At 41.5% G+C, this 26,622-nt stretch overlaps 1 protein-coding gene across 3 annotated transcripts in view; it reads right to left on the minus strand.

The window, feature by feature from the left end:
- Nucleotides 1-26,622, minus strand: part of spsb4a (splA/ryanodine receptor domain and SOCS box containing 4a) — a 65,256-nt gene that overhangs the window by 18,229 nt on the left and 20,405 nt on the right. The window contains exons 1-2 of one of the 3 annotated variants that reach the window (XM_029454007.1): nucleotides 23,089-23,312; nucleotides 13,604-14,569 (exon numbers count right to left, since the gene is read on the minus strand). In XM_029454007.1, coding sequence (XP_029309867.1) covers nucleotides 13,604-14,336 — 733 coding nt within the window. In that variant the 5' untranslated portion in view covers nucleotides 14,337-14,569; nucleotides 23,089-23,312. Of the gene's footprint in view, nucleotides 1-13,603; nucleotides 14,570-23,088; nucleotides 23,313-26,622 lie in introns of those variants that run through there. The other 2 variants (XM_029454009.1, XM_029454008.1) reach the window with 2 other exon arrangements.

Consider the following 26,622-nt stretch of genomic DNA (forward strand, 5'->3'; position numbering starts at 1 on the left):
CTAAAAAAAAACGTTGTCTCTTGAATCCTGCGGCGCCGTTTATCTGGCGGTGCAACAGCTGTGTGGGGGGAAGCACTCATCATGGCTACTGCTGTTGCTATGAGACAACTGACAACCCATTTGATGTGTAGCATTCTTCAGCCAAAAGAGTTCTTTCAATTTTCAGAAGTTTTCTCTGCTCAGTGCAGCGACAGGATGCACATGTCTTTCCCTTTGAACGCACAAGATGAAGGAGCCAGTGGTCTGAACACAATCCAATAAAGCTTTTCCCATTCTGGTGTCACTTTTCTCACCTAACAACGTGCATCCATCCCAGAGTTTCTGCATGTCTGTACAATAGCAACTGTCAGTTTTCCATGAGCAGCTCAAGCTGAATTTAGATGTTACTTTTCAGTTTGCAATGATTAGGATAGGATAGAATAACATTACTATATATCATTTAAGTCATTCTCTTAAATCGTACTACCATCACTGGATGTTGCTTGAATAATAGACTCCTGTCCCCAACCCTCCTTAGCCAGTGGTTTGTCCATCCATCCATCCATCCATCGTCTACCGCTTATCCGGGATCGGGTCGCGGGGGCAGCAGCTCCAGTGAGGAACCCCAATCTTCCCTTCTCCGGGCCACATCCTCCAGCTCCGACTGGGGGATCCCGAGGTGTTCCCAGACCAATGAGGAGATATAATCTCTCCACTGAGTCCTGGGTCTTCCCCGGGGTCTCCTCCCAACTGGACGTGCCTGGAACACCTCCCTAGGGAGGCGCCCAGGTGGCATCCTTACTAGATACCCGAACCACCTCAACTGGCTCCTTTCAACGCAAAGGAGCAGCGGCTCTACTCCGAGTCTCTCACGGATGGCTGAACTTCTCACCCTATCTCTAAGGGAGACGCCAGCCACCCGTCTGAGAAAACCCATTTTGGCCGCTTGTACCTGTGATCTCGTTCTTTCGGTCATGACCCAGCCTTCATGACCATAGGTGAGGGGAGGAACGAAGATCGACCGGTATATTAAGAGCTTTCACTCGCGAACAAGACCCCGAGGTACTTGAACTCCTTCACTTGGGGTAAGGGCTCATTCCCTACCCGGAGTAGGCAATCCACCGATTTCCTGCTGAGAGCCATGGCCTCAGATTTTGAGGTGCTGATCCTCATCCCAACCGCTTCACACTCGGCTGCGAACCGATCCAGTGACTGCTGAAGGTCACAGAAAGTGGTTTGTGATATTGCATAACATCAGTTCTTAGTGATGTGATTGATCCTCCTCAACATGAGTTCCTGCAATCAGGCCAATTGTTTAAAGAAACCAACTTTTCAAACTAAGGATAACTATAAATCTTTTAAAGCCACAAGTAACTACTAACACTAACTGAGCCCTTTCCTTAGTCCATCTGTAAAGTGACGTCATAGAACCTTCTATTTGTTTTATTACCTGGAAAGTTGAAGTATTTTAGTTGTTGCTGTGAAACTGTTGTATTTGTGTAATAACTGAACAATGAAACATGAATGTGTTCATAAGACAAAATGCATTTCTAATTTATTCTATGTGGTAGGCCTGTTTCCGAGAACCGTTTCATAATCACTTACCACAGGTATTGAAACACAGCTTTGTATAATAACATGACCCGGTGTCATAGTAAACCATCGCTATGGGCCACCAACATAAACTTTGAGTATGTAAAACTAGATACTTAGGCTGAACTGTTCTCTCAAGATTTTGTGAAACAGCTACAGCTAAACCAACTATTGATCGCTGAGCATCAACAGAGGAAAGGAAGAAAATAGTTTGTGTTGGACAATGAGATCGATTTTGATTTCTTCAGTGTGCGTAGAACAGATTCAGCTCCAGGACATGATTAGCCTAGTTTAGCGCAAAGTCTTCCAGCAGGGGGAAACTTGAGAGCCTAGATTATTCAAAATAGAAAAACACATTCCTAAAAAACACTCTTAACAACCCCAATCTGTTTTAATTACTAACTATTCTTTATCTAGGGTAGGCCTATACGTTTAATAGTTGTTTTATTGATTGGTCTGGGTGGATGATTTAACATGCAAATGTTATGGGGGGAAACTAACATTGTGCCACACACACACATATCATGTGTAAAGTACAGTGGATGGTCTTTTCCTATCGCCTCATCTGTGTGAATCAATTGTATGAGCTGTTCTACGAGCCTCCTCTTTTCGACTGAGGTAAACTAATAATAGAAGAGAAAAGCAACTAGACTACAGCCGAGTGCAGATACTGTTGTCATTTCTGTATGTGAGGCTAGGAAGACTTACAACACATTAAAGAAGTTTTGTGACTTGTCTCAATGTCCTCACACACCTTCTCTAGCTTTAGGCTCATAAACATCTCGTACACTATTCCACTTAAAACTGTTGAGGCGAAACGACCTGCAATGCAGCTACATACTCCATCTGTAATGATTCACTGTCCTCTTTCTTTTCTGGCACACTCTACGATGGATGTCCTTTCCATCCATCTCACAAACATTGGATTGAAGATTTTGTCAGGATCACGTCTCCTTGAGGTGTATGGCCATAAAAACATAAACATAGGAGTCCAAGTACACAGGGACAGTTTTAGAGCAACTGATCATATCAAAGGAAGTAGTATGGACTAGTAACATTTAAATAACTAGTAACCATGTCTAAACTACATTGTAATGAAGATTAAAGCAGGATTGCAAATCTCTGACAACAGTGTCGACATTTCTTTCGTTATTAATCATTCACAATACTTGCATTAGCTTCCGTCCTGCTCAAGTTAGCGAGGGGCACTGTGACCTTTGTATTTTTCCTTTGTGTCACTAAAGTATTTCAGAACAAGACTAAGCTGAATCATTTAATTTAATGCACATTTACATCCAGTAAGATAACTAAGAAAAACCTAAGCTAACCAATGTGTTAGATTTGAATTTAGACCATGACCTATTAAGTTATGTGTGACTTCACCAAAATATCTGGGTTAAAGACACAGTTTGACCTACCAACACAATACAAATGAAAATACAAAAAGAACACATTGTGTTGTTTTGCAGGCGAGTAAAAGGCCCGAACATGCAGTTTGTGCTCCTAAAGAGAAATGTAACAGAGACCACATTTAGCCATGCATAGCCACTTTGGGTCCCACATCACCCACTAACATCTGGCTTTTGTCTTTTGTAGGAAAGGTTACAATCCACATTCATTCCCGGGACAAATGACTCCGCAGTAGTCACAGTATTTATCGGGTCCAGTTCCAACTGGCAGTGGTGTAAACAGGACACCTGGGTGGACGCGCTAACTTTAGCCCTCTAAGGGAATATATTACGAATAAAATCAACAAGGATTTGGACAATAATTATCGTTTATTTACCTAAAACATAAAATGAATATGCTCCCCTCAAAGCCACCAGAGTTCATTGACAGAAACAGTACATTTACCTCGCTGATAGCCGCGAAACACACTTCATTCAGACTCAACATAAAACAGTCTTTGCTGCTTGCTACTGTTTTTAACACTGCTTTCATTTATGGCCGGTGCGTCCATGACGTTGACCGTGAGACACCAGAAAAAAAGAAAGAAAGGCATACTTGTCTCCTAGCAATGTGAAAGGAGTCTATTTTTAGCAGGGTTTTCCCCATGTTTAAAAAAACAACATATATGCGCTCATTTTGGTGGAAAAGGGATATGTAGTGCTTTCAAAATAAGGTCAGGGGTAGGGGACAAATCTTATTACTGAACTGCTGCATGTATAAGTGGATTTACAGGTTACATTGCATGTAAATGAGTTCTCCGTTTACCTGGAAACACGTTTCTCTGAGTAATCTGTTATTTTGTGAACGCATGGAATGAAAAAATGGAAAAAGTGAACGAGCAATGCCACTTAGAGGAGAGTAAGAAGATAGTGTTGAGATGACTTTGAGCGAGGTCCTCTACCTTAAAAGGCTCCAGTGGAGCTGCTCAGTGGCAAACAGCAGAGGACTACCCATGTGTGAAGGTGGGTGTGAACTAGAAAATTGCTGGAAAAGAGCAAACGGGCTGTCAACTAAAAAAAGGTTCAAAGAAGATTTTTCAAGGACATAAACAAAACCCATTAGATCACGACTCTGCTCTCCGTTGCAACAGACAGGATTCCTGAGTGCTAAGACAAACCCTGTTCAGCTGAATGAACTCATGACATCATTCTCACAAGATATGCAAACCGGAAGCGTTAAAGAAGTGTTGTCCTGGAAACCGTACAACGTGTCTTCAACAGCAACAGATGGATACAATTCAGAGAGAGGTCATAGACAAACCTTAGTTCCTCTTTATATGTCGCAAGAGAGACAACAGTCGGAACCAACTCAAACAGAAAGATTGTGTTGTTGAGCTTTAACTGGACTGTTTGTTTGTGGTGCAACGACTCAGTGAAAACACACATCGAATTCAGCAGAGCCACAAAAAAGAAGACGTGTGAGAATTTCCTTCACCTGGCAGAAGAATGTTAGAGAGAAAGAGGTAGGGCCGAGATCTTTAAATTCAAGCTGAATCCATGAAAGCACACAAAGGTATGCAGCGTGTCGGTGAAATAGGTAATGTTAGAAAGCCAAATTGAAGTGTTTATTAGACTGTGTTTATCCTACAGCTTCCTGAACAAAGGGCGAAGGAGACAAAGATTGGGTATGATTATCCAGCACTCATCCATTACGGCTCTCAGTCATTACAGGGACAGAGAGCGATTGGATCGGGTATTTAATGATACTGGACCTGTGTGTGTGTGTTTGTGTTGGCAGCAGATTTAATCAATAAAAACAATGACGTTCTAAATCAGTGGTCACCAAACGCTTTGCCTTTCAAATCATTTTCACTTTGGTTTGAATTCTTTTGCATTTAGTCGGCAATGACAAACATTACACGCCCACATGTTATTTCAATGCATGTCAAACAGGTAATAGTGTTTTCCTTCTTCCATCTTTGTGAAAACCCTCATCCAAAGAAGACACTTGTGTCTGGGAAATACATGGCTCACACTCATAGTCTAGTCTGTGGCAGCGTTAAATGTGGGATTTATGAGTTTGTAAAAAGCGACTGATGGGTTTTCAAAACTGATTTCAGCTTTCCTCGCTCGCATGGATTTATTTGAATCTCTGGTGGCTCTGGTGTTGTGGTGCATCAAAAGGTTTTTATTGCTTATGTATTTTTGGAAGTTAATTGCATTCAAATGAGACTCCCACAGACTGACCAGCTCCTAAAGATGACACGGCTTTAAAGTCCCAATAGAGTAAAAGCAATATATTTCCACTAACAGCTATTTGTGAGGATACATTTTCTCTCTCTCTCTCTTTACGACACACACACACACACGCACACGCACGCACACGCACACGCACACACACAACGCTGGTATAATCAGGTGTGAAATCACTGTTTTCTTTCTGCAGCAATTCAGTCAGTCTCTCATCTTCTCCCAACGCACAGAGTCATTTCTGTTTTACACAAAACTAATAGCACTAATCGCAGGGCTTTTTAACACACAGTACAGTAGGGAAATGATAACTGGTCGGCTCCCTTAGGTAATGAGACTCCCAGGGAAGCATTCAGGATTTCACGCTTTTTCTCCCACAGTGGCCTTTTAGTCGTTTCCCCATGAGCTCCGTATTATTCCCTCTTCCTGTTGATCAGTGACTGCTTAACCATCCTCAGGTCCGCTCATCCATCTCTATTCCTCCATCTCCATCCCTCCTTTTCAGTCTCTCTGTGTGGCTCAGGTTTTATACAAGTTAATGTGAATTATAATATGTTAAGATAAAAGAGATACAAAGGAAATGATACAATAAATGGTGAAAATGGTGCAATGTAGAAAAACTTCAATGGTTTCCTCTGGGTGTGTTTGAAGTTTTCATTTCTTATTCAACAATCCAACATTTGGGTAAAAATATTCACTTGACAGTTGGTAACTAAGCTAGCATGCCTGCCAATATCTATATCTGTTTTTCTGGCAGCAGACTAGCAGAAAGCAAACAGTAGAGAGTCATAGCATATTTGCATGGAAAAACAAACAAACGCAAACACACAAAGTCCGTCTAATGAGCTACAGTATGTGCAAGGCTGACCAATCAAATGAAGAAGCCTGGTCATCCGCTCCTCTAACTGAGGCCGCTGTCCTTCATCCTGTACATTGGAATATAGGCTTGTTTGTTCATCAGTAAAGCAAGAGAACAAAAAACATTTATATTGTATTATTTATATTGTCTTTGTCTCTTTGTTGTACAAAAGCTTCCAGCGTCCAGCTTTCAATATCTCAGAGGGACTCCGGTGCAGGTGTTGGCGGTCTGGTTGCTATAGGGACAGCTGTATCTGTGAACTACCACCATAGTAATGCAAATGGTTTCCTGCGCAGGAGAGGAAGGTCGTCTAGAGTAGTTCATCGAGGTTTCAAAAGAGGCTTTCTAAAACAGCTTTTTCCAAATGTTATTCATTACTTAAGTTAAATAAGATTAATGTCAAGCACCTGTGCTGGTGCTTATTACGGAGAGCAGGTGCTCCTGGCTCTGGGTGCAATGGTAGAAGATGCAATGGATCAATAGGAGCCCATTAATGTGGTGGATTCAATGAGAAGAAGCAGGAAAACAAATACAAGCAGAAACAAAAGAGTGAAAACAGAAATAGAACAGTAGTGTCTAGCCACCAACGCATTGAGGATAAACAGCACATTCATAGAGAGGAGCAACTCTAATGTTCCTTTAGCAAATTGGTTTAGTTAATCCAATACTAGGCTGAATCAAGGATTATCAAAAAAACAGACTTAATCTGGTGGTTTTATAAGTATACAAATGGTCTGTGTTGCAGTTGATCTCAACTAAAAAGTCTAGTCTGCTTCCTTCAAAGTTGGTTTAATCGCAGTTTGGGAACTAAACCAGGTCAGTGTTGTACCAGTAATGCCGACACAAGGCTTTAGACGGTCAATTACAGTTGCATGTTCGATGTGCTGGTTGCTCTGTAGTTTCTGCAGGAGATGGCGGATAATTTCATTTATAGCCATTTCCATTACCCTCACTCTGTGTTTAGTGCTAAATAGCTAATGGTAGCATGCTTACAAGCTGTACTAAGATGGATAACTTGGTAAGCACTATCTGTTTATCATAATAATTATATTTCATCATTCCTTCATATAACATTCTTTAAATAAAGAATTATGCTTCTTTCCTTGAATCAAATATTTGTTATGAGTCCTACATTCGTACACATCGTCGGCATTACACTCTGAAACACTAATTCATATTTTATCGCTTACCTTCCCTGATCATTCAAGATGCCGCCCTGCAGCCCTTCATTAGCAGCCTGTTTCTCCTCTGCCTCCCTCCTCCTTCATTCCTCCATCACGTATCACATGAGATGTCCATAGAACAGACACCGATTACTTGACACGACTTTCAATTTGCCCCTCGCTCACTCTTTACACATTGTCTTCTTCATCTCTAATGTCTCTCCTCTCTTTCATTGTCTTTTATCATCATGTCTGTCACTCCTTATTCTTGCTGCCACACTTTGATCTGTGATCAGTCGCACATCTCACTGCTGCCTCCGTCTCATTGTTTGTATATCGTGGTTTATTTATCTTTTCACATCCTCTCCATTATGGCCTCTTTTCCCCTTTACTCGCTCTTGCTTTATTCATTTATTTTTTCTCACTATCTTCACTTTTGTGCTTCCTGTTTTATACATGTTATACATAAACTCTGCTTGTCTTCTGTTGCATGTCGCCGGTTTCCCCACTCCTATTCGTTTTTTTTCTCTGTCTATTTTTATTTGTTGTGTTTTTCTTTGCCTCTTTTTCCCTTTCCACTATTCATCTCTGCTGTTAAATATTTGATTACGAGTGTGCTGACATGACACCACTGTTCCCCACTGGAGCTGGGGGTGTTTAGATCTCAGAGCAGAAGATGAAAAAGGAGACACGAGGCACTTTTAAACATACATCTGAGCCTTTTCTATGTCATATAATCTTTTAGTGCCGGTTCAGATCAGCCATATGTCAAGAAGAGTCACAGAACATAGTTGCAATGTTAATGTTAATGTGGGCAGACAATTTGTTGATGTTGCCGTTTTGCAGAAGCTGTACATTAGCCACTATAAAAAATAAATAACACAATCAGCCTTTAATGTCTTTTGTGTAGTTTATAATGCAGGTGAGTAGACAAACGGCTCTCTCAGTTTTAGGGGGAAATTGTCTTGAGTTTGCATTTAAAACGATCAATCCGACCTGATTAAAAGTTTGTGTTGAAATCACCCAAATGTAGGGTCTGTAGTTTAAGTATAAGAAAAACACACTGCATATACTTGTGTGTGTCTGCACAATGCGTGGGCACCAGCGAGAAGCTGCTGATGGCTTGTCTAAATGTGCAGGAGCCGACACATTTGGAGACAAATCAGGGAGGCATAAAAAGCAGAGTGCAAGCTCTAATGCCTGCAGCTAGCAGCTAAGATAAGCTATAGAACTAACCCACTGACCCACATATCACACATCCAGCAGTTAGTGAGAAACTCTGAGTGCTAGCTTGCTAACAACCGAGCTGCCACTAGTAAGCTGAGTCACGCTGTCCAACAGGAAGATTTATAATTCATACACATGAAAACACCTGTAATGGAACAGAATGAAATATAAGTGCAGCGGACCAAGCACAGATAAGGGTAAACCTACCCTTAAGGAGATAAACTGGCTTTAAAGAATCAATTCACCCAAATCAAAACAGTGAAGGTCACTGGAATTTCACAAATGGAAAAATTACTTTGAAGAGGTAACACAGAATTATCAACAGACCGCATCACATTTTTATTTCTTCAGTTTGAGCAGCACATCACCTTTATTGTTTTGCAGTGGCGACAGACCCAAAAAACCCAAAGATATCTGAGAAAGTGTTTTCTTGTGATTTGGGCAAAGCAACACTTTAACTCAAATTCCTGTCTAGAACAAACACTACTAATATAAGTATTATGGAAATTTCCACTGAGAAACTGATATATTGCTTCAGGGGGAATTACAAACCCAGAAAGATCTCATTTCAGAAATCGTTTATTTTTTGATACGATTTCTTTTTTGACAATGACATCTAATAAACTAAGCTTTTATACTGACACAAGTCTGTAAGAAGAAGTAAGTATGCTAACAGTAAAACATAAATAAGAAGAACCTAATACCTTTACTGTTAATTGTACCAGAACTTACCTGTTGTGGTACAATTGTATGTGCTCTACGGGGGAAAGATAACTGTGCAGGCCAACTCTCCATACTGAATGTAACCAAAGCATGGTACCGCAGGTTGCTATGTCAACTAGCTGGTCATGAATGGGTCTCAGTGTTCTGTAGTTTCAGGGTCTGCATGCAGCGGCAGCAGCTGGTTTGGGTCTGACTTGAAGTGTGTAAGCTCATGTGGTGCAGACTCAATAGTAGGGAAGAGGGAGGGAGGTCAGGCCATCTTACTGGGAAGTGGGTCACTTCTCGTTGACAGATCTGCTGGAATGTGACGCCTGAATAAGCCTGCGATTGTGATTTTAACTATGTATGAATTAATCCCTGCCAACAAAAACCCAGTGTTATTGGTGTCTGCATGCTGCAAATGCCACATTTCTCTCAGAGTTGGAAGTCCAGCAGCTTTATGGTGTGTGTTTGACATTTTTCACACAGTGCGGTTAAAACAGACAAACTGATGGTGTGTCGCAATGCAGTTTTGAAACTTCTTAGAAAATATGACAATTTTCCATCCGGAAGCTGATCAGAGTGTCAATGTCACACTGCCTCGCTCACTGTCTTTGTATTCTGGCTCCTTCCTTTTCCTTTTTTCCTTTTAGGATCTTATCCTAGTTTTACTTATTCTCACTCTAACTCTCTCTGCCTGATTTTCTCCCATTCTGGCACTGTCTCCCTTATCTTTTTTTACTCGTCTTTCCCTCTTTTCAACCCAAATTCCCTGTTCCACAGCGTTTTCTCCTCTATTTGCTTCCCTTACAGTCTCCGAGACAGTAATGATTGGTCTCGTCATCCAGTCGGCTAAACTTTCTGAGGCTGAAACTGGTTAGAGCTGGTGAATCATATCAAAGCTGTTGGATAATAAACCTTTAATGTCAATTAATTGTTTAGAAAAGGTCTTTTCAGGGTGGTTTGTGCGTGATAAGGAAGGCAACATTAAGCTGCCAGATTTCGAGTTTGGTGCGATGTATGTTTGAGCACAAAGAGAAGAGAGGGAGCTAAGACAGCTCCTATTGTAATAAATCAAAGAGCCGTTAATTGGTACAATTTTAGAGAAAGGACAAAAAAGAATACAGAGCTGCGTGAGAGAGAGAGAGAGAGAGAGAGAGAGAGAGAGAGAGAGAGAGAGAGAGAGAGAGAGAGAGAGAGAGAGAGAGAGAGAGACTGGCCAATAGGGATCTGTTTACCTCTCAATGAAGGGGCAGAACGCACTGGAGGATGAATAATTTACATCACATTTAAAGGATAATGCAGTTTGAACCTTGCTCAGCATTAATTTGCAATAATGCATGTACTTCCCTGACCCTGAATGCTTTGTGTGATCTTCCCAAAACTACCATAAACATGTGTTACTGCTGATTATAGGTCTCACCGGTGAGTGTAGTGATACTGCAGGAATGGGAACAATGACCTGAGGTGGAGCAAAGTGATGATCAACTGCTCGTGGTGCAGCGGGGCCTGAGCCGGCGCGATGAGAAAAACAAACAATTTGTGGCGAGGAGACGCTGCGTCTATAAATCTCTTTTTAATACCCTGCAGTCATGTTGTTTCCCCTCACAACGATAATTCAGAAACAATCCAATAGTCGCTTCTCATGGGTAGGCCTGTTAGATAAAGTCATTACCGAACTACCCGGAGGACTTTTCATGGCCTTACACTCATAAACACACAGAATAGATTCATAGTATGTTACACTCGTTGAAGTTTAAACGCGCACATTTCAGAAATTATACACTCAGCAATTACCAGAGGAAAAAAATAAGAAATACAGCTATATGATGCAATGTCTGTTAGCTGACCACATACTGCTGCATTGCCATTCACACACACTCCTAGGCAGACGGCAATTATGACTTCATTCTTTCTATCCGAGTCACCTGCGTGGCAGACAAGCAGATTCAACTCAAAACTGATACTGAAAGAAGCCGCTACGCAGTCTGTAATCATACCCCGTCTGCCCACTCTGCAACAAAGAGAGCACCCGAGGCTATTTACTTCACCTCTGCATTCTCATCACAGTCTTTGTTTCAGATACAGAGCAACGACTGGAGCACTAATAACCCAAAGAGACCTCTAAGCTATGAATATGGTTACGTGTGAATGAAATGAGAAACCAAAAGTATTGTTTTACGTTTGATGGTCCAAGTGGATTTCCCCTACCTGAGGCTCGTCTGTCAAGTAAGCCTTTGTCTTGTCTGTCTGCACACACAGCTACACATAAGATTTAATTCTTTTTGTATTTGAGTTTTCGAATGCAAATGACTTATTTCCAAGAGCACATCTCTAGATGTCAAGATTTAAAGTGATTCTTTGTGGAGAAACTCAGTGTTGCAGATCTGTCGATTAAATAAACTAATTGATTAGTCAACAAAACCATATGAGCATTAGGCCACTTGGAATTTGTTTAGTCGAGGACAGCCCAATATGTTCCCCTCTTTGATCACAGATGTTTATTTTGAGATGTATTCCTGTCTCTGTGTCTGTTTCTCACACACGTCCGTGCTTACCTCCTTTTCCCCCAACTACTTCCTCTTTTCCTATTCCTTAAGATACACCTATCAGGATGAGCCTTTCAACCTTCGCTCTCTTCCATGCACTAAGCTGTGCACATTTTCAACAGTCAAACCTCATTTCACAGCATGAAGCATATACACTTGTGGAAGTGAAGGCTTTGAACACACTCAATATTCTCCGAGGTGGCCCATCACAGGGACTTGCCGTGAAATTCAGCAGATGGCTCCATAAATGGGAAGTGGTTGAGGTGAATTGAAGTGCTTTCAACAGCCAAAGTATGTACTTTGAACTAAGCCTGAGTGTAGGAGATTACCAGCCATCACACATACAGTCAGGCAGGACTTAAACCAGAGGTTAAGAATTTCAAGTTTTAAAATTCAGCCAACTATTTAGTTTTTCATTCGGATTCATATTCTAGTTGGCCAGCTGCAGTTTTAAGATCAAAACATACAATGTAAGGGTGTAGAATACAAGCTCTTGATGTCCTGGAGACCCTTAAGAGCAGAGAACTTCTAAGAAATATTTCAAAGAGGAATTTGAGGTGATTGGGCGAAGATAAATCTGACGTAGCAAACTACTGAGAGAGAGAGATGGGTTTCCTTTTAGCTTTCCTCCGAATAACAGACAAAAGCACCCCCTGCTGTGATATCAAATAAGACTCATGGGGTTCTGCAAACACAGGGCGAGGGAGACGGCCAGACACCAGAGACCATAAGCGTGTTTTCATAACACACACTTTCTCTTCCTGGCAGGTGTGTGTAGGTGTTCATGATGTGTGTCTAAGAGCTTTTCTAACAAGCTGTTCAAAGAGTCACTGTTTAGACTGCGATGGGAGGGAAAGCCTGTCTCTTCTCTCATAACACACACATGTAAACAGACTCTGGGAGTCAAACAGAAACGTCTCCTGGGAACAAAACATACCATATTGAAATAACTCAACCCAACATCCTAACTGCTCTCTATGAACTCATCTCTCTCGCTCTTTTTGTTTTTAACACAGACACAACAACCATCTTGATACATTTATAAAGCTAGATGCACAATACAATCAGGAACCATTTAGTGCAGAAACAAACCCTTCTAGCTATGATAGTGGCTCAAAAGACTATCACAGCCAAATCGAGCTCGGTAATGTGGTGTTGATGCCTGCGGGTACCATTTGTAAGACTACATATGAGAAAATATCTGTTAATGCTTCCTCAGGTACCTTGCACAAGATCTGCTCAGTAATATCTGGAGAAATTAGTCTGAGAGAAGCTCCAACAGGGACAAGAGAAAATTAACTTCACTTCTAAGAGGTCAGCTCCTGTACCTCAAAAAGTATTATAATGAACCAAACCAAACCAGCCAAACGTCCACTACCAATACTTAAATGTTCAGGAGAAAAACTAATACCTTTATACGCCTTTTAATACAGCGCTAAGAAGAGAACCCAAATAGACAAATCGCTTTTTGTTACATCTTTGCTGTTTAGCTTGAAAGAAACAATGGCAAAGAGAAGATTTCCATTAAAATATGACGACACACGAGTGGTTAAACTACCGGCTCATCGTTTCCTGTAGAGAAACCGGTTTCATCACTCCCTTGAACATTGCAGAACATGTGGATCTTCTGTTTAACTTTCACCCCGTTTGCTGCCAAAGAAAGTCTGTCAAATGTTCTCTGACTTTACAGAGTTGCGTAACAAACTGAAAGTCTTAACACAACCCAGGATGTGGTGTGAGATGTCATGATTGGGTTATCACTGTTGTTTCCTTATTCTTGTGTTATCAACCACCTAACCATACATTTAGAGCCTACCTATTCTATAGACACATATCATATCAGCATTGAGTACTCAACCATAATGTGTTGTTAGAGTAGAATATGTTACTTACGATCCAAGCCGTTGATGTACTTCATGGCTATTTCACAATGTCCCCAAACAGCGCTGACGACGGGATACAGCTTCTTGCCTTTCAGACCTCGAAATGCGACTCCTAAATACTGTCCATCCACCATGAAGCTCAGCGTCCCTTCATCCATGTCCAGGATCACTAGCAGACAGTCCGGCAGGGTGAACGACTCCTCTGGCTCCAGGAAACAAGGGTAAGAGGGCAGCACGCTGTGGGCCCTATTCTTACTGTCATGGTAGAGCCTGTTGCGTCCCAGATCCCAGCCCCACGACTCACAGTCCGACCCCACCAGCGCCGTGTAGCCAACAGAATGTAAAGCAGCTTCTGAGGTTGCCACCCCAACCACGGCATGGGTGCCGCGCTGCCGGGAGGGCCAGTGGATCTTCCACACGTGCAGACCCCTTGTATATCCGACCCGCCCCCGGATGCAGTCCGTGCTCTGAGCGACCGGGTGGCGGTGAAATGTCAGTTTATCATCGTCTTTTATGAAGATGTTAAGGGAGCGGTCGTCAGGGTTCCACGCATGGCGGAACTGGGTCTCCAGTCCTGCACATGGCATGTCCAGTAGGAGATCCAGCCTGGTAGGTTTGGAGAAATCTGGGCCCCTCAGTTCTGGGTGCTGTCGACGGTGCGCCGAAGGCCGGTAGGACGGGGAGCCACCGCTTTCCCCGCGACCATCTACCGATTTGATGCCCCCAGAGATCTTCTGCCCCATAGCTGCAATGGAAAGGTTGAAAGAAGGGAAGGGGGGAGGGTGGTGTTTGTGCAGGTGGGTACTGCGCTGCGTAGAGCTTGACGTTACCTCATCAATGCGGTGGAGCTGAGGTGAGAGTTCCTAACTGGAGAGTGGTGGAGGGAGATGAAGGAGGAGGAGGTGATGAATGAAAGAGATTTGCGATCTGGTTTCATGCCACAAATGTCTTCAGAAAGACAGAGCTGCTGCCACTCCTGTTGAGAAAAGGACAAGAGAAAGAACTATTATTAGGTATTAACTCATATAATTATTAATAAAGCTGTAACAATTATTTTCGATCTATAGAAAATAGTGAAAATCAACTAAGGTTCTCAAAGTCTAAGTCTTTAAATGTCTTGCTTCGTCAGTCCAAAATGCAAATATATTCAATTCAATAGGATATAAAACTTACTTTAACAATTAATTGATTATCAAAATATTTCTTTTTTAACTAATCGATTAGTTGCATCTCTTATTATTTACCACTGCTAGTTTTACCACAAGCAATAATCCAAGCAATGAACCAGAAAAAGAACTAAAGAAGAACTAAAGAGAGAAGATGATTGAAAGAGAAAGAGAATTACGCCAGTGGCAAGTGTTGGCAAAACTCCTTGTTTCACAGATTTTGTGTGGCTTTGTTTTAGTAGGAATAAACAATGAACATGATGAACAAGCACAAACACGCACTTGCACATGAACACACATGCATACATTTCCTCTGACTCATCCAGCATCCTCCTCAAAAATTCATACGGCAATACCAATATACGTTTGCAAACATTCCCCAGTTGTGCAACATTACCCAGATTTGAACCGACACGCTCTCATTTAGGTAATGTAATTTTAATGAGTACTGCCTGAGTCTGCAAAAATATCAACACAATAGGAGGAAAACAAAAACACCAGGTAATAATTTATCTCCTTTCCTAAGAGAAACAGAGTTGAAAAAGTCAGCTTGACTTACACTTACCCTCAAACTTTATAGATAGTATGGTATATGATACACACGGTAATATATACCAGCAGCAGGCAGCTTATGTTCTGTCTTCTACATGTAAACCCAAATCCTAGTGAGTAATAACCACTCACCACACACTTCTGGTTTCATTTTTTGAATGTTATTTCCATTTTTATGTCATTTATAGTGTAATGTGTTAGTTTCCAGTGTGGGCGAGGTGGTTTTAGTCTGGTTTTCATTCAGTTTCAGTTTGATTCACTTCTGAGTTTTGCTTTATTTGGGGTAAAGGTGACACTGTGTTGAAAAGAATAGATCATAAACTCATGTACATTCAAATGAATAATAATTCATTAATATCTATTGTTTCTTATATTTCTTTGTATCTCTTACCTGTTTATACATATGTATAGAAAAGGACAAATATACAAACGTAACCTTTTTTTAGGATTGTTTTATGAGTAGAAATATAGTTTTTCACCTCGTCTAATATTTATTGTTATAACAGTCATTAGTCTTGAAAACCATATTTGAGCATATAAAGCTACCCTACAAAGATGATCTCACAGACACACACACAGACACACACACAGACACACACACACACACACACACACACACACACACACACACACACACACACACACACACACACACACACACACACACACACACGCACACACGCACACACACAGCTCTGTGTGGTTAAACTGACGTAGCGATATCTTCCAGGATCAGCAGCTGGTGCTTCCTGTTCACAGGAAAAGAATCAGTCACACCTCGGGCAGACAGGGAAGTGGATGATGACACAACTCTCTCTCATGTGGCTCATGTATCCGTTGCTCGTCTTTACCTCACCTGCCACAAGCACCCATTTATTTTTATGTGTGCTGAACTGACGCATCTTCTGGTAAGAGTGTCTCACGCCTTCATGGGAGTTAGTGCACTGCATACAGATTCAAAAAAGAGGTTTAAACCGTGTTGACAATACAGTATTATTATGTGAAATTATGTTTTTTGCTTCGTTGGAGTATCTCTATTCAGTTTATTGTTTCAATCTATGCATGAACCAGTTACTTAAAGAATACTTCACACACATTATGACTATTTACATATCAATTACTCACACGGTGTTAGCTTGAAGTAACTTTGTTTTTCTCACATGCCTCCACGGTTTAACAAAAACAAAGCTATATCAAACCATCTGTTTACAATCTCTCATACAACTTGTGAAGTATAATTCAAGCCTCATTTATCCAGTTATATTCTCACTACTTCCCAAACATATGCATTTTTGCTAAAAACCTTACTATCGAAACACTCAGGACTCGCACAGAGGAGTAGTGCGCCTGCGCTAGTGTGAGGCTAATAATGCTAATGTGTTTTAAACGAATAATTTTTTTTTTAATAACTAATAAATAGTAAGGTTTTAACAAAAATGTACACGTGGAAGTAGTGAGCACACGACTAGATAAATGAGGCTTGAACTCCCCGAGTTGTATGAGAGACTGTAAACGGATGCTTTGATATAGTTCTGCTGTTGTTAAACGCGGCCCCCATTTATTCTTCATTCACCGTGGAGGCGTGTAAGAAAAACAAAGTTTTCTTCAAGAATTCAAAGTACCAAGGAGTGAGTAATTGATATACAAATGATCTAAAGTATTTTATTAAGCCTGGAAAGCTAATAATATGGACTTAAAAATGCACTTGAAGAAGGTGAACCTTTATAAAAGGCCACAGTCTGCATTTCTTTTAAAATGTAAAAGTGCATTAAAGTTTAAATGAGCAGTGTCTTTCTTTTTTTACATCGAACACTTATGACACCAGAACAAATATTCCCATCAAACCAGTTGGTCATCACACCATAGAGTGAGGTCCTGGTGTAATTCGGTGTGAAATGTGTCTATGCCCTACACACGCGCACATACACCTTCGTCTCATTTTGGCCACTTGCATTTTCCCACTCTGTCTCTCTCACAGTGAATCAGGTCATAGCAGCGTGCAGCTAATTTGTGCCACCACTCGAATCACTCCTCAGCATGAGAAGGTTCAGTGCTCGGACACACACGCACACACAGCTGCGTGTGTCATCACGGCTGGCAGGTGGGTTAAGGGTGGAAGCTGCATGGAAGATTCCAGAGGCATCACTGCCAAACTTCAGGCAAAGAAAACACTATTCAACACTGTACAAACTCTCAGTGTGTCTCAGCTGGCACAGCATGTGAATGACAATCTGGCATTTTGGACTGTCATCAAGGAGGCACTTGACCTCTGACTCCAGTCACCGTTGCGTAGTAACCTCTCAAGCGGCTGGTGGTAGGCTACCACAGCGTCTGCTGCTGCGAATAGGAGCAACATGCTTCAGCCATCTGTTGTTTACTTTCTCTCCTTCTATCTCCATTTCTCTCTGCTTCTGCAGCCAACTCATTTAGGAGCAAAACACTAAGCATCTTTGATTAAAAAATTACAAAAGATTATTTGATGATCAAAATAGTTGCAGATTTATTCAATAATTGATTCATTGTTTCAGCTACTATGATTTTATTTGATTAAATAACATAACAAATGTGTTCTCCAGGGGATGGATGTGAGGCCCGATATTAGCAAGAACTTGGAAGAGACAGGAAGCACAAGAAAAGAAACTTGGGGTAGAAAATGGGTAAACTTGGCAAGATAAAAATAAAAGCTTTGAATTCAGAGAAGTTCAGCAGAAAGGTTTATGAATTTGAAACAAAAAGGAGGCTACAAAACTATTCTAAAAGCCTTGTCAAAAAAGTGGGAAAGGATCACGTAAGATGGGAGAGACAGCCAGCAGTGTGCAGCGGGCTTCTCCTGCTGTACTACGAACAACCTCCAGTCACAAAAAGTGTGTGTGTGTGTGTGTGTGTGTGTGTGTGTGTGTGTGTGTGTGTGTGTGTGTGCGTTTCTTTAAGGGCGTAACATTGAATGAGAGGGGGACTTAGTGTGTGTGTGTTGTGTGTGTGTCTGCCTCAGACGCTGCTTCATTTACTGTCCAACAAGCTCTGACTGGGCAGACAAACTTTGACACACACACACACACACACACACACACACACACACACACGATATGTCTTTTCCACTTATGACTAACAAAAACCAAGTTTTCCACATAATGTTGAGTACAGTAGTGTTTACTGTATGTGTGTGATTCTTTGTTTGTGTCTGAGAGGTTCAGTCAAGCTGCTGACCCACAAGGCCACACAGGATCTGAATTAATAGCTCGACAGTCATTCAGCCTTCCTGTTTCTGTGTCCATGCATGAATGTCTGGCCTGTGAGCACGCTCCTGTCATATCAGCTGGTCCACAAGTTATCATCACGGCCACCTGCAGACACTGACAGCAGCAGAAACAGCTGTTGTATACGTAACATGGAAACAATGGGCTTTGTTTAGCAAGTCACACGCAGTCAAATGTTTATGAATATTTTACAGTCATCTTAAAAGGAATAGTTTGACATTTTGGGAAACAAATTAACTTTCTTGCAGAGAGTTAGATGAGAAAATTGATACCACTCTCATATCTGTCTGTTTAATATAAGGCTACAACCAGTAGCTAGTTAGCTTATCATAAAGCCTGGAAACCGAGGGAACTGCTAGCCTGGTTCTGTCCAAAGATGGTATCGATTTGTCCAACTAACTCTTGCGAAGAATAGCGAATAAGCATTTTTCCCAAAATATCAAACTATTCCATCTAAGATATGTTCACATGACTTGCCCCGGAGTCAGCTGAGACACCAGGGACATTCATTTGGAAAGACAGACCTCTTTACAATGAAACATTTAAAGAACGGCAACTAAAATATTTCATGTGTCTGTTTCAGTTATTAAATGAGCGATTCAGCAGCTTCCTCCTGAAATATTGAGGAATCTGTCTTTTTCTGGGGGAATAGCTCGGAGTTCAAATAAAATGTGTCAGCAGTGTGCAAGATGAACCTTTTGACTCCCCTTTCATGGGTCGGTGAGCTCAAATTATTCCGAATAAAGCGCAGAATCAGGGAGTGCGTTAATTTAAACATTGCATGATATGTTAGTCAAGCTTGAAATCCATCCTGGACAGAAGCATTTGGACGTTTGAGAACAGGCAAAGACCAAACTAACTTTCTGAGTCTCATAACAAATGTGTTGTAGTTTTATTTTTTACTGAAACACTTTTATTCATAGCCTAATCTCAGATCATATCACTTTATATCATGATTACATAACAGATTTTCTCTGAAGCTGAAGTACAGCGACATTGCCTCGTTCCCATGACGTCTGAAAAATGAATCACACGGTGGTCACTTCTTCCACTTTCCACACCAGGGGGGACATTTGGGCTCCACAGTGTATAAAAACTAAGGTCACAAACACACAGAAAAACAGATGCACACATTTATATTATATCTCTTCATGGCAACAGCCGTACCCACTAGATTAAACAAACTACCATCCTCTCTACATTGCTAACATTCATTCCTACTGATGGAATCCCTGGGGAGCCGAGGATGTCAGAGCTAGACATAAACTGTACCGTCTGGCTCCTAACAGGATGTCAAAATACAGAGAGAGAGACTCCAGACTAGGACTTTAAACTTATCTTGCAGCTGATGAGAAGAAGATGTGCACTCAAATATACTTCTCAGGACTTATTAGGCAGTTGTAGAAGAAGAAATCATTACTCTTTTATCACTGTCTCTTTTTGTAGGTTTGACTTTTTCATTTTGTTTCCTCATACATCTCTTTTTTCACCAACTTTCCATCCTCCCTTTTTCTACTTTCTTCCCTATTCACCTATCCATTTATCTCTGTCCCCGTCTCGCTGCCTTTATCTGTCTTACTGTACCAGTAAATCCATGGAGGCTACAGCGGACTCTATCAATTCGTACAAATTGTCTCAGGCCTGCCACTAAAATGCCCCAGCGTCTACCATGCGGCAATCAAAGCGAGCTCAGCATGCAGGAAAACACTGCACACAAGCAAATTCACACGCAGCTGCAGTCACGTAAACATGCTTACTGACTAACCAACTCACACAAAGATGAAATTCATGACCTTTATACACAAGTTATTGTTGCTTTTAGTAAACATTTCCCTGATGAATCACTTATATGTATTCCCACTCCGGTCAGAAAAGCAGAATCTCTCTCTTTCTTTCTTCCATCAAAATCTGAACTCTTCTTTAAAGTAACTCCAGTTACCGTCTCCCTAATGAATCATGTTCCCTCTCCCACATCTTCCACCTCTGCTCACATTAATCTGCTAAAACTCCCTCTCTCCTTCTCTTAAATACCACACTCATTTAAATATTTTGGGGATCTAAGAATTTAAACTATAGTATAGTTGTATAGTTGTCTAAAAAATAAAATGCAGTGTATTTAGACAGATTGAAATACAGAAGATGTACACACACACACACACACACACACACACACACACACACACACACACACACACACACACACACAGCTCCTAAATTCATATATTCCTCTCATGGCTGCTGTGACACCTTAAAATCCATGGCGCCCTAAGGGAAGACCATTAGTTATACAGTGAATGAGCACTCCTTTACGGACACCTACGCAAAACCTATTCATCTCTCTCAAACACACGCACACGGACACATGGACACACACACACACACACACACACACACACACACACACACACACACACACACACACACACACACACACACACACACACACACACACACACACACACACACACACACACACAGAAGGCCTTGGCGGTGCCATCCATAAGGCTCTCTCTGGGGTGGCAGTAGATTCAGGTGGCAGATTCACAATCCCAGCAGTAATGAAACTGAATCAAAGTCTGTCTGAGTATGACGCAGGCTCCCTCACTTAACATACGACCCGCTTGCACAAGAGTGTGATGAAACGTGTCACACCCACATGAGTCAAGTGCAACCCATGATTTTCTTTTCAGAAACGTCATGATGGAATGACGTCTAAAACAACATTTGGGACACTACTTTTAGTTTTTTTTCACTGAATCATGAAAAGAGGGAGACTGAGGAGTCAAGAGATCTTTATAGAGCTAAAACAATACAATTAGTATTGTAAAAATCAATTCATTGTTATTCATCAAACAACAACACCACAACCATGTTAGCAGCTTTGTGAGGCTGCACTGATTGAGCTAAATGTTAACATCGCAATGCTCACAGTGACCATGCTAACATGCTGATGCTTAGCAGGTAAGTTTACCATATTGACCATCTTAAACGAGTGTGTTAGCATGCTAACGGTTGCTAATTATCACTAAACACAAAGCACAGGAATGTTATTCGTTTTCAAGATAGTTGGTTTCAAACCAAAGTATTAGATGAATACAAACTTTGACTTTATGATAGGGACCATGAATGCCTGAACAATATTTAATGTCAATCCATTCAATAGTTGTTGAGATATTTCAGCCTGGACCAAAGTGGTCGACTGACATTTCAATCTCTAAAGACGTTCTCGTTGGAATGCCAAAGAAATACCAAACATTTGCCGTTTCTAGCTCTAAAATGTGAGGATTTGCGGCTGTTCTGTTTTATATCATGTTAAATTGAACATAATTGATGGTTCAACATGTAATTATGTTGTATTGAACAAAACAAGCAATTTGAAGGTGTCACTTCGGGCTCTGGGAGTGCATTTGAGCATTTGTCATTATTTTCTGACATTTTATAGACTAAGCAATTCATCAATTAGTGAATTTTTTTATAGTTAATAGAAATAATTGTAGCCATCACACACACACACACTCACGGTGCTGTGCCCACACACACACACACCCAGCGTGACACTGAGAAACCTCCTGACTGTTCTCACATTGCAACCAGAGAAAGACAGAAAACAAAGAGAAAGAAAGGAAGGAAATTAAAAACAGTTTCTAAAAAAAAAGGCGGTTATTTAAATAGAGGGACTAAATATAAAAAGCAGGCAGAGCCTGCGGTGGAGCAAGGCTGTATGGATTCAACAGAAATGAAGAGAACACAAACAATGGAAGAGATCGAGAGAGAGAGAGAGAGAGAGAGAGAGAGAGAGAGAGAGAGAGAGAGAGAGAGAGAGAGAGAGAGAGAGAGAAACTGAGGTCAGCAGCTGACAAAACAAAAGGATAAAGTCAGAAAGGAGGGCTGCTATCTCTCTATCCCAGGATGGACCACACAAATACAGCCTCCCACCCCAATCCATAGACTAAACACACACACTGTGAGAAAAGCTTCTGCAGGCAGCGCGCACCACGGCTTCAGATTCGGTGTGTTTGCAACGTATAGACAAACAGAGTGTTTAAAAATAGAAAGCAGGATCTATCCTATTATTGTATGTGAGCGGGGGAAATCCTCGGGTAGCTTATCCCACAACTCTCAATCTCTCCCAAACAAAAGCGCACACACACACACACACACACACACACACACACACACACACACACACACACACACACACACACACACACACACACATCCCGGTTGACCAGCTGGGGACTCGAGACCATTAAGACAATTTAAGGTGACAGGAGATGAGCAAGAAGGGGGATAGAGAAAGGGAGGGAGGGGAGGCTGAGTGCCCAGTAGCATCCAGAGAAAAGAAAATGTTAGATATATCGTCAAAATGTTTTTTTAAAATAGTTTTAACCCTCAGACATGCATATAAATAAGCACACTGCATCACACACACACTCCTGAAATAGAAACAATCTCTTTCAGTGAGACATATTTCAGCGATGACACACTACATCTTGTAGACAAAATAACAAACCACTTACAGTGAATCTCCAGTGACTCTTCTCATGTCTTACAGCGTGTAGCTTTTCAGTCCATGTTCAAATCCAGCAAAAAACAAACTCACCCAGCCTGCCACCGGCAGAGCGAGAACCCGAGCAGGAAGAAGAGACCAGCAGCCGGCAAGTCTGACGGAGAGAAAGAGAGAGCTGCCCACCTCTGCCTCCTGCTCCCTCCCTTGTTCCCTCCCTCTTTCTCTTCCCTGGAGCTTATCTGTCCCGAGGCTATCACTTCTTCCTCGCCCCCTTCCCTTAACATGCGCTCTAACTTTAAAGAGTGTTTCCAAGGCAGCGGCGTCACGATGTTCTCCTCTGACAACTACAGCTCCGAACAGACTTTCAGCCGCACTCCAGTTTCAGTTCCACTTCAGTCTGAGAGAGAGAGAGAGAGAGAGAGAGAGAGAGAGAGAGAGAGAGAGAGAGAGAGAGAGATAGAGAGAGAGAGAGAGAGAGAGAGAGAGAGAGAGAGAGAGAGAGAGAGAGAGAGATAGAGAGAGAGAGAGGAGAGAGAGAGAGAGAGATGAGAGAGAGAGATAGAGATGATAGATATACATATAGAGAGAGAGAGAATAGAGAGACCTCTCTCTTCTCTCTCGCTCTCTACTCTCTCCTCTCTCTCTCGCTCCCCTCCATCGCCATATATATGCTAGAGAGAAAGCCGATCCCCTCTGATCTCATCAAGCAAAGTTACCAACAGCAGCCAGACCTGCAGGCAGCTGAGAGAAACAAACCGCTTCACTCCCTCCCTCCCCCTCCTGACTCCCCACTTCTCACAAAGAACTCACACCGAGCCAACCCCCCCTCCTCCTCCTCCTCCCAACACACACACACACACACACACACACACACAACTGAGTGAAAATGTTATGTCATGTTGACCTCTGTATGTGTAAGGTTAAAAATACAATCAATCCCATGTACTTCAACATACACTCCATTATTACGTTTGCGTACCGTTTTAGTTAGGAAGTGAAACCCGAATAATTCCCTCTCTATTTTGAAAACATGTCCTTCAAACAACATCATGACAACATTATAATTCAACTTCGCCCACTTTTAATTTTACTGAATAAACCTTGAACACACCATAATGCAAGTCAATAGCACCTCCGTTACCGGCAGCTAACTGCTAACGTTAACTCACTCTACTCTTGCTAATTTCAACTAAAGATTTGTGAAAAAGAAAATAGGGTGTTAGTCTCGAGCCCCCCAGTTTCCTTGGTACCTGCGGTACTGTAGAAAAACGAGTAAGGTCACGTTTTCAGAATGTTGGCATCAACTTGGCACCAAAGTATCGGTTCTTGGGACATCCCTCTTTTCCATAATGTGAGAATATTGTTTTTCAGTTGTCGTTTTTCCTACTTAACCTTTCGACAATTAACACACACCACATCCAGTGCTGTCTGGGAAATGCTCTGTTTTGTTCTGCTCTGTTGCTTTCTATTCTTTCCTGTCACCACATCTGCATAACTTGGCTCTGAGGTGATGTGATGACTAAGTTCATTTGTCAGCCTTTAGTTGTTGGAGTGTGAGTACTGTGTGTGTGTGTGTGTGTGTGTGTGTGTGTGTGTGTGTGTGTGTGTGTGTGTGTGTGTGTGTGTGTGTACAATACATACACATACATGCTCAGCAGGGAAGCAGACTACAGTGTTTGCAGTCATGCAGGACTGAGGCCCAGCCAGCTCACTTCCTGCACTTCCTTTTCCCAGGGCTGCAATGACCACCGGGGAACCAAACTCCCCACAGCACCACCACTCCCACTATATCATTACATCACATGTCCGCAGAGGCATTTGAACATAGCATGCAGTACGAGAGAGTTGTGGGACGGTGGTTTTGTCTGACTTTTATTCTCAGACATCAACAATTAACAATAAAAGGAAGCATTTAATTAGGAGCTGGTGCAAAATAAAACACATACACACGCATACAGAAATTCACATCACACGTTTAAAGGAATAGTCAATTTTGGAAAAATGCTTATTCACTTTCTGGTGGAGAGTTACATGAGAGTTAGAGATTGATGCCACTCCCATATCTATCAGTTGAATTTCACACACAACTTAAACTTTTGCTTTAAAGTAAATTAATTTGAACATTCTGTGGTACTGGCCTACATTTAGGACCTCTTTAAGATGTTAAAAATACACACACACTGACACACACAGAAACACACACACACCCACCGCAGAAACACACACACACAAAATGTGTCCATGTCAAAGCCAGTGAATTGGCCTCATTCAGAAAGATTTGGAAAAGAGGAAATGTGCAGATCTGTACAAACACACACTGGCTGCCATGGATCACCTGAAGCAGACGTATGGGTCAGACACATTACCTTTTCCCTGTACATACATGGAGTTCATACATGTGCACGCACACAAACCTCAACCTCCTAACTGACTCGCCATTATTCTAGACACCAACCAATGTAGGTCAATGGTTTTGAATGTAAGCAGTCACTGTAGGCTTAATATAATACACGCAGGTAGAGAGGAGGGTGCTTTGAAGCTCGGTTAGCAATCTGGTAAAGAATGTTAGGCACAGTTCATTTTTCCAGTAAAATAAGGATCTTCTTAAAAAGTGATTACTAATTTGTATTTTTAGGCAGTTGTTTGCGCATGAAATTTGTTTAAATTCGTAGTTTGTTTATGTGTACACTAACCCTAATTGCTGTAATCCTATCACTTATATTTTGTAATCCTCTTTTCTGTGGAAACCATCAATTCTACTGGAGAAAAGGCCAATTAAGTGTTGTTCCTTTCTAGAAGAGGATTGTGGAAGTCTGGATTTGCAATATCACCAAGAGACACAACCTGGCGATTTCGCACTGATAGTAAAGCTTTAGATACAGTGTGCCAATAGACAGGTTGAATGAGTACATAAGGGCTGAGCTTATTATTTTACTGCTGCTTATTTAATTTGCATGTAAAATACAAGCCCACAAACTCAGCCCCTTAATTCTGCTGGATTAGAGGCTTTTCTGGGTTTTAGCTTTGGGAGGCTTTTGCTTCAAACCAGTGATCACCAGAAGTGATTGTGTTCTCCAGCATTATAGAAATAACCTAATGTATGTAAAGTTCCTTTGAGGGCACATTTATCCTTAAAACGTAACATTAGGTGTTAAAGATACAGTCCTCAATTAACTGCTTGAACTAAAAAATGTTGTCTAAATTGAGGTTGATACCTTTGTTTTAGTTTACAGTGTGCGTACACGGAGGGATTCAGAAGGCAGGAATTTGGTTTACAGTTTTTATGTTTTACACACCATTTTCTCCATCCGAGTGTCCATATATGTGAATTGTCAGTACACTCCTTCATGAATCCACTAAAACAAATTCCTGTACATTTTCAAGTTATTGTACCGTCTAATAAAGGGATTCAGACTCACTTTTATCATCCTGAATAATAAACCAAAGATACTGTTTGACATTAAAGCTTCGAAAGGAGGATTGAACCTGCGGAACATCCCCCATCTTCTCTGCTGGACCCTGCCGTAAATTGCCCCCTGATTTT

Source organism: Cottoperca gobio, chromosome 17, assembly GCF_900634415.1.
Source record: "Cottoperca gobio chromosome 17, fCotGob3.1, whole genome shotgun sequence".
Taxonomy (NCBI): Eukaryota; Metazoa; Chordata; class Actinopteri; order Perciformes; family Bovichtidae; genus Cottoperca; species Cottoperca gobio.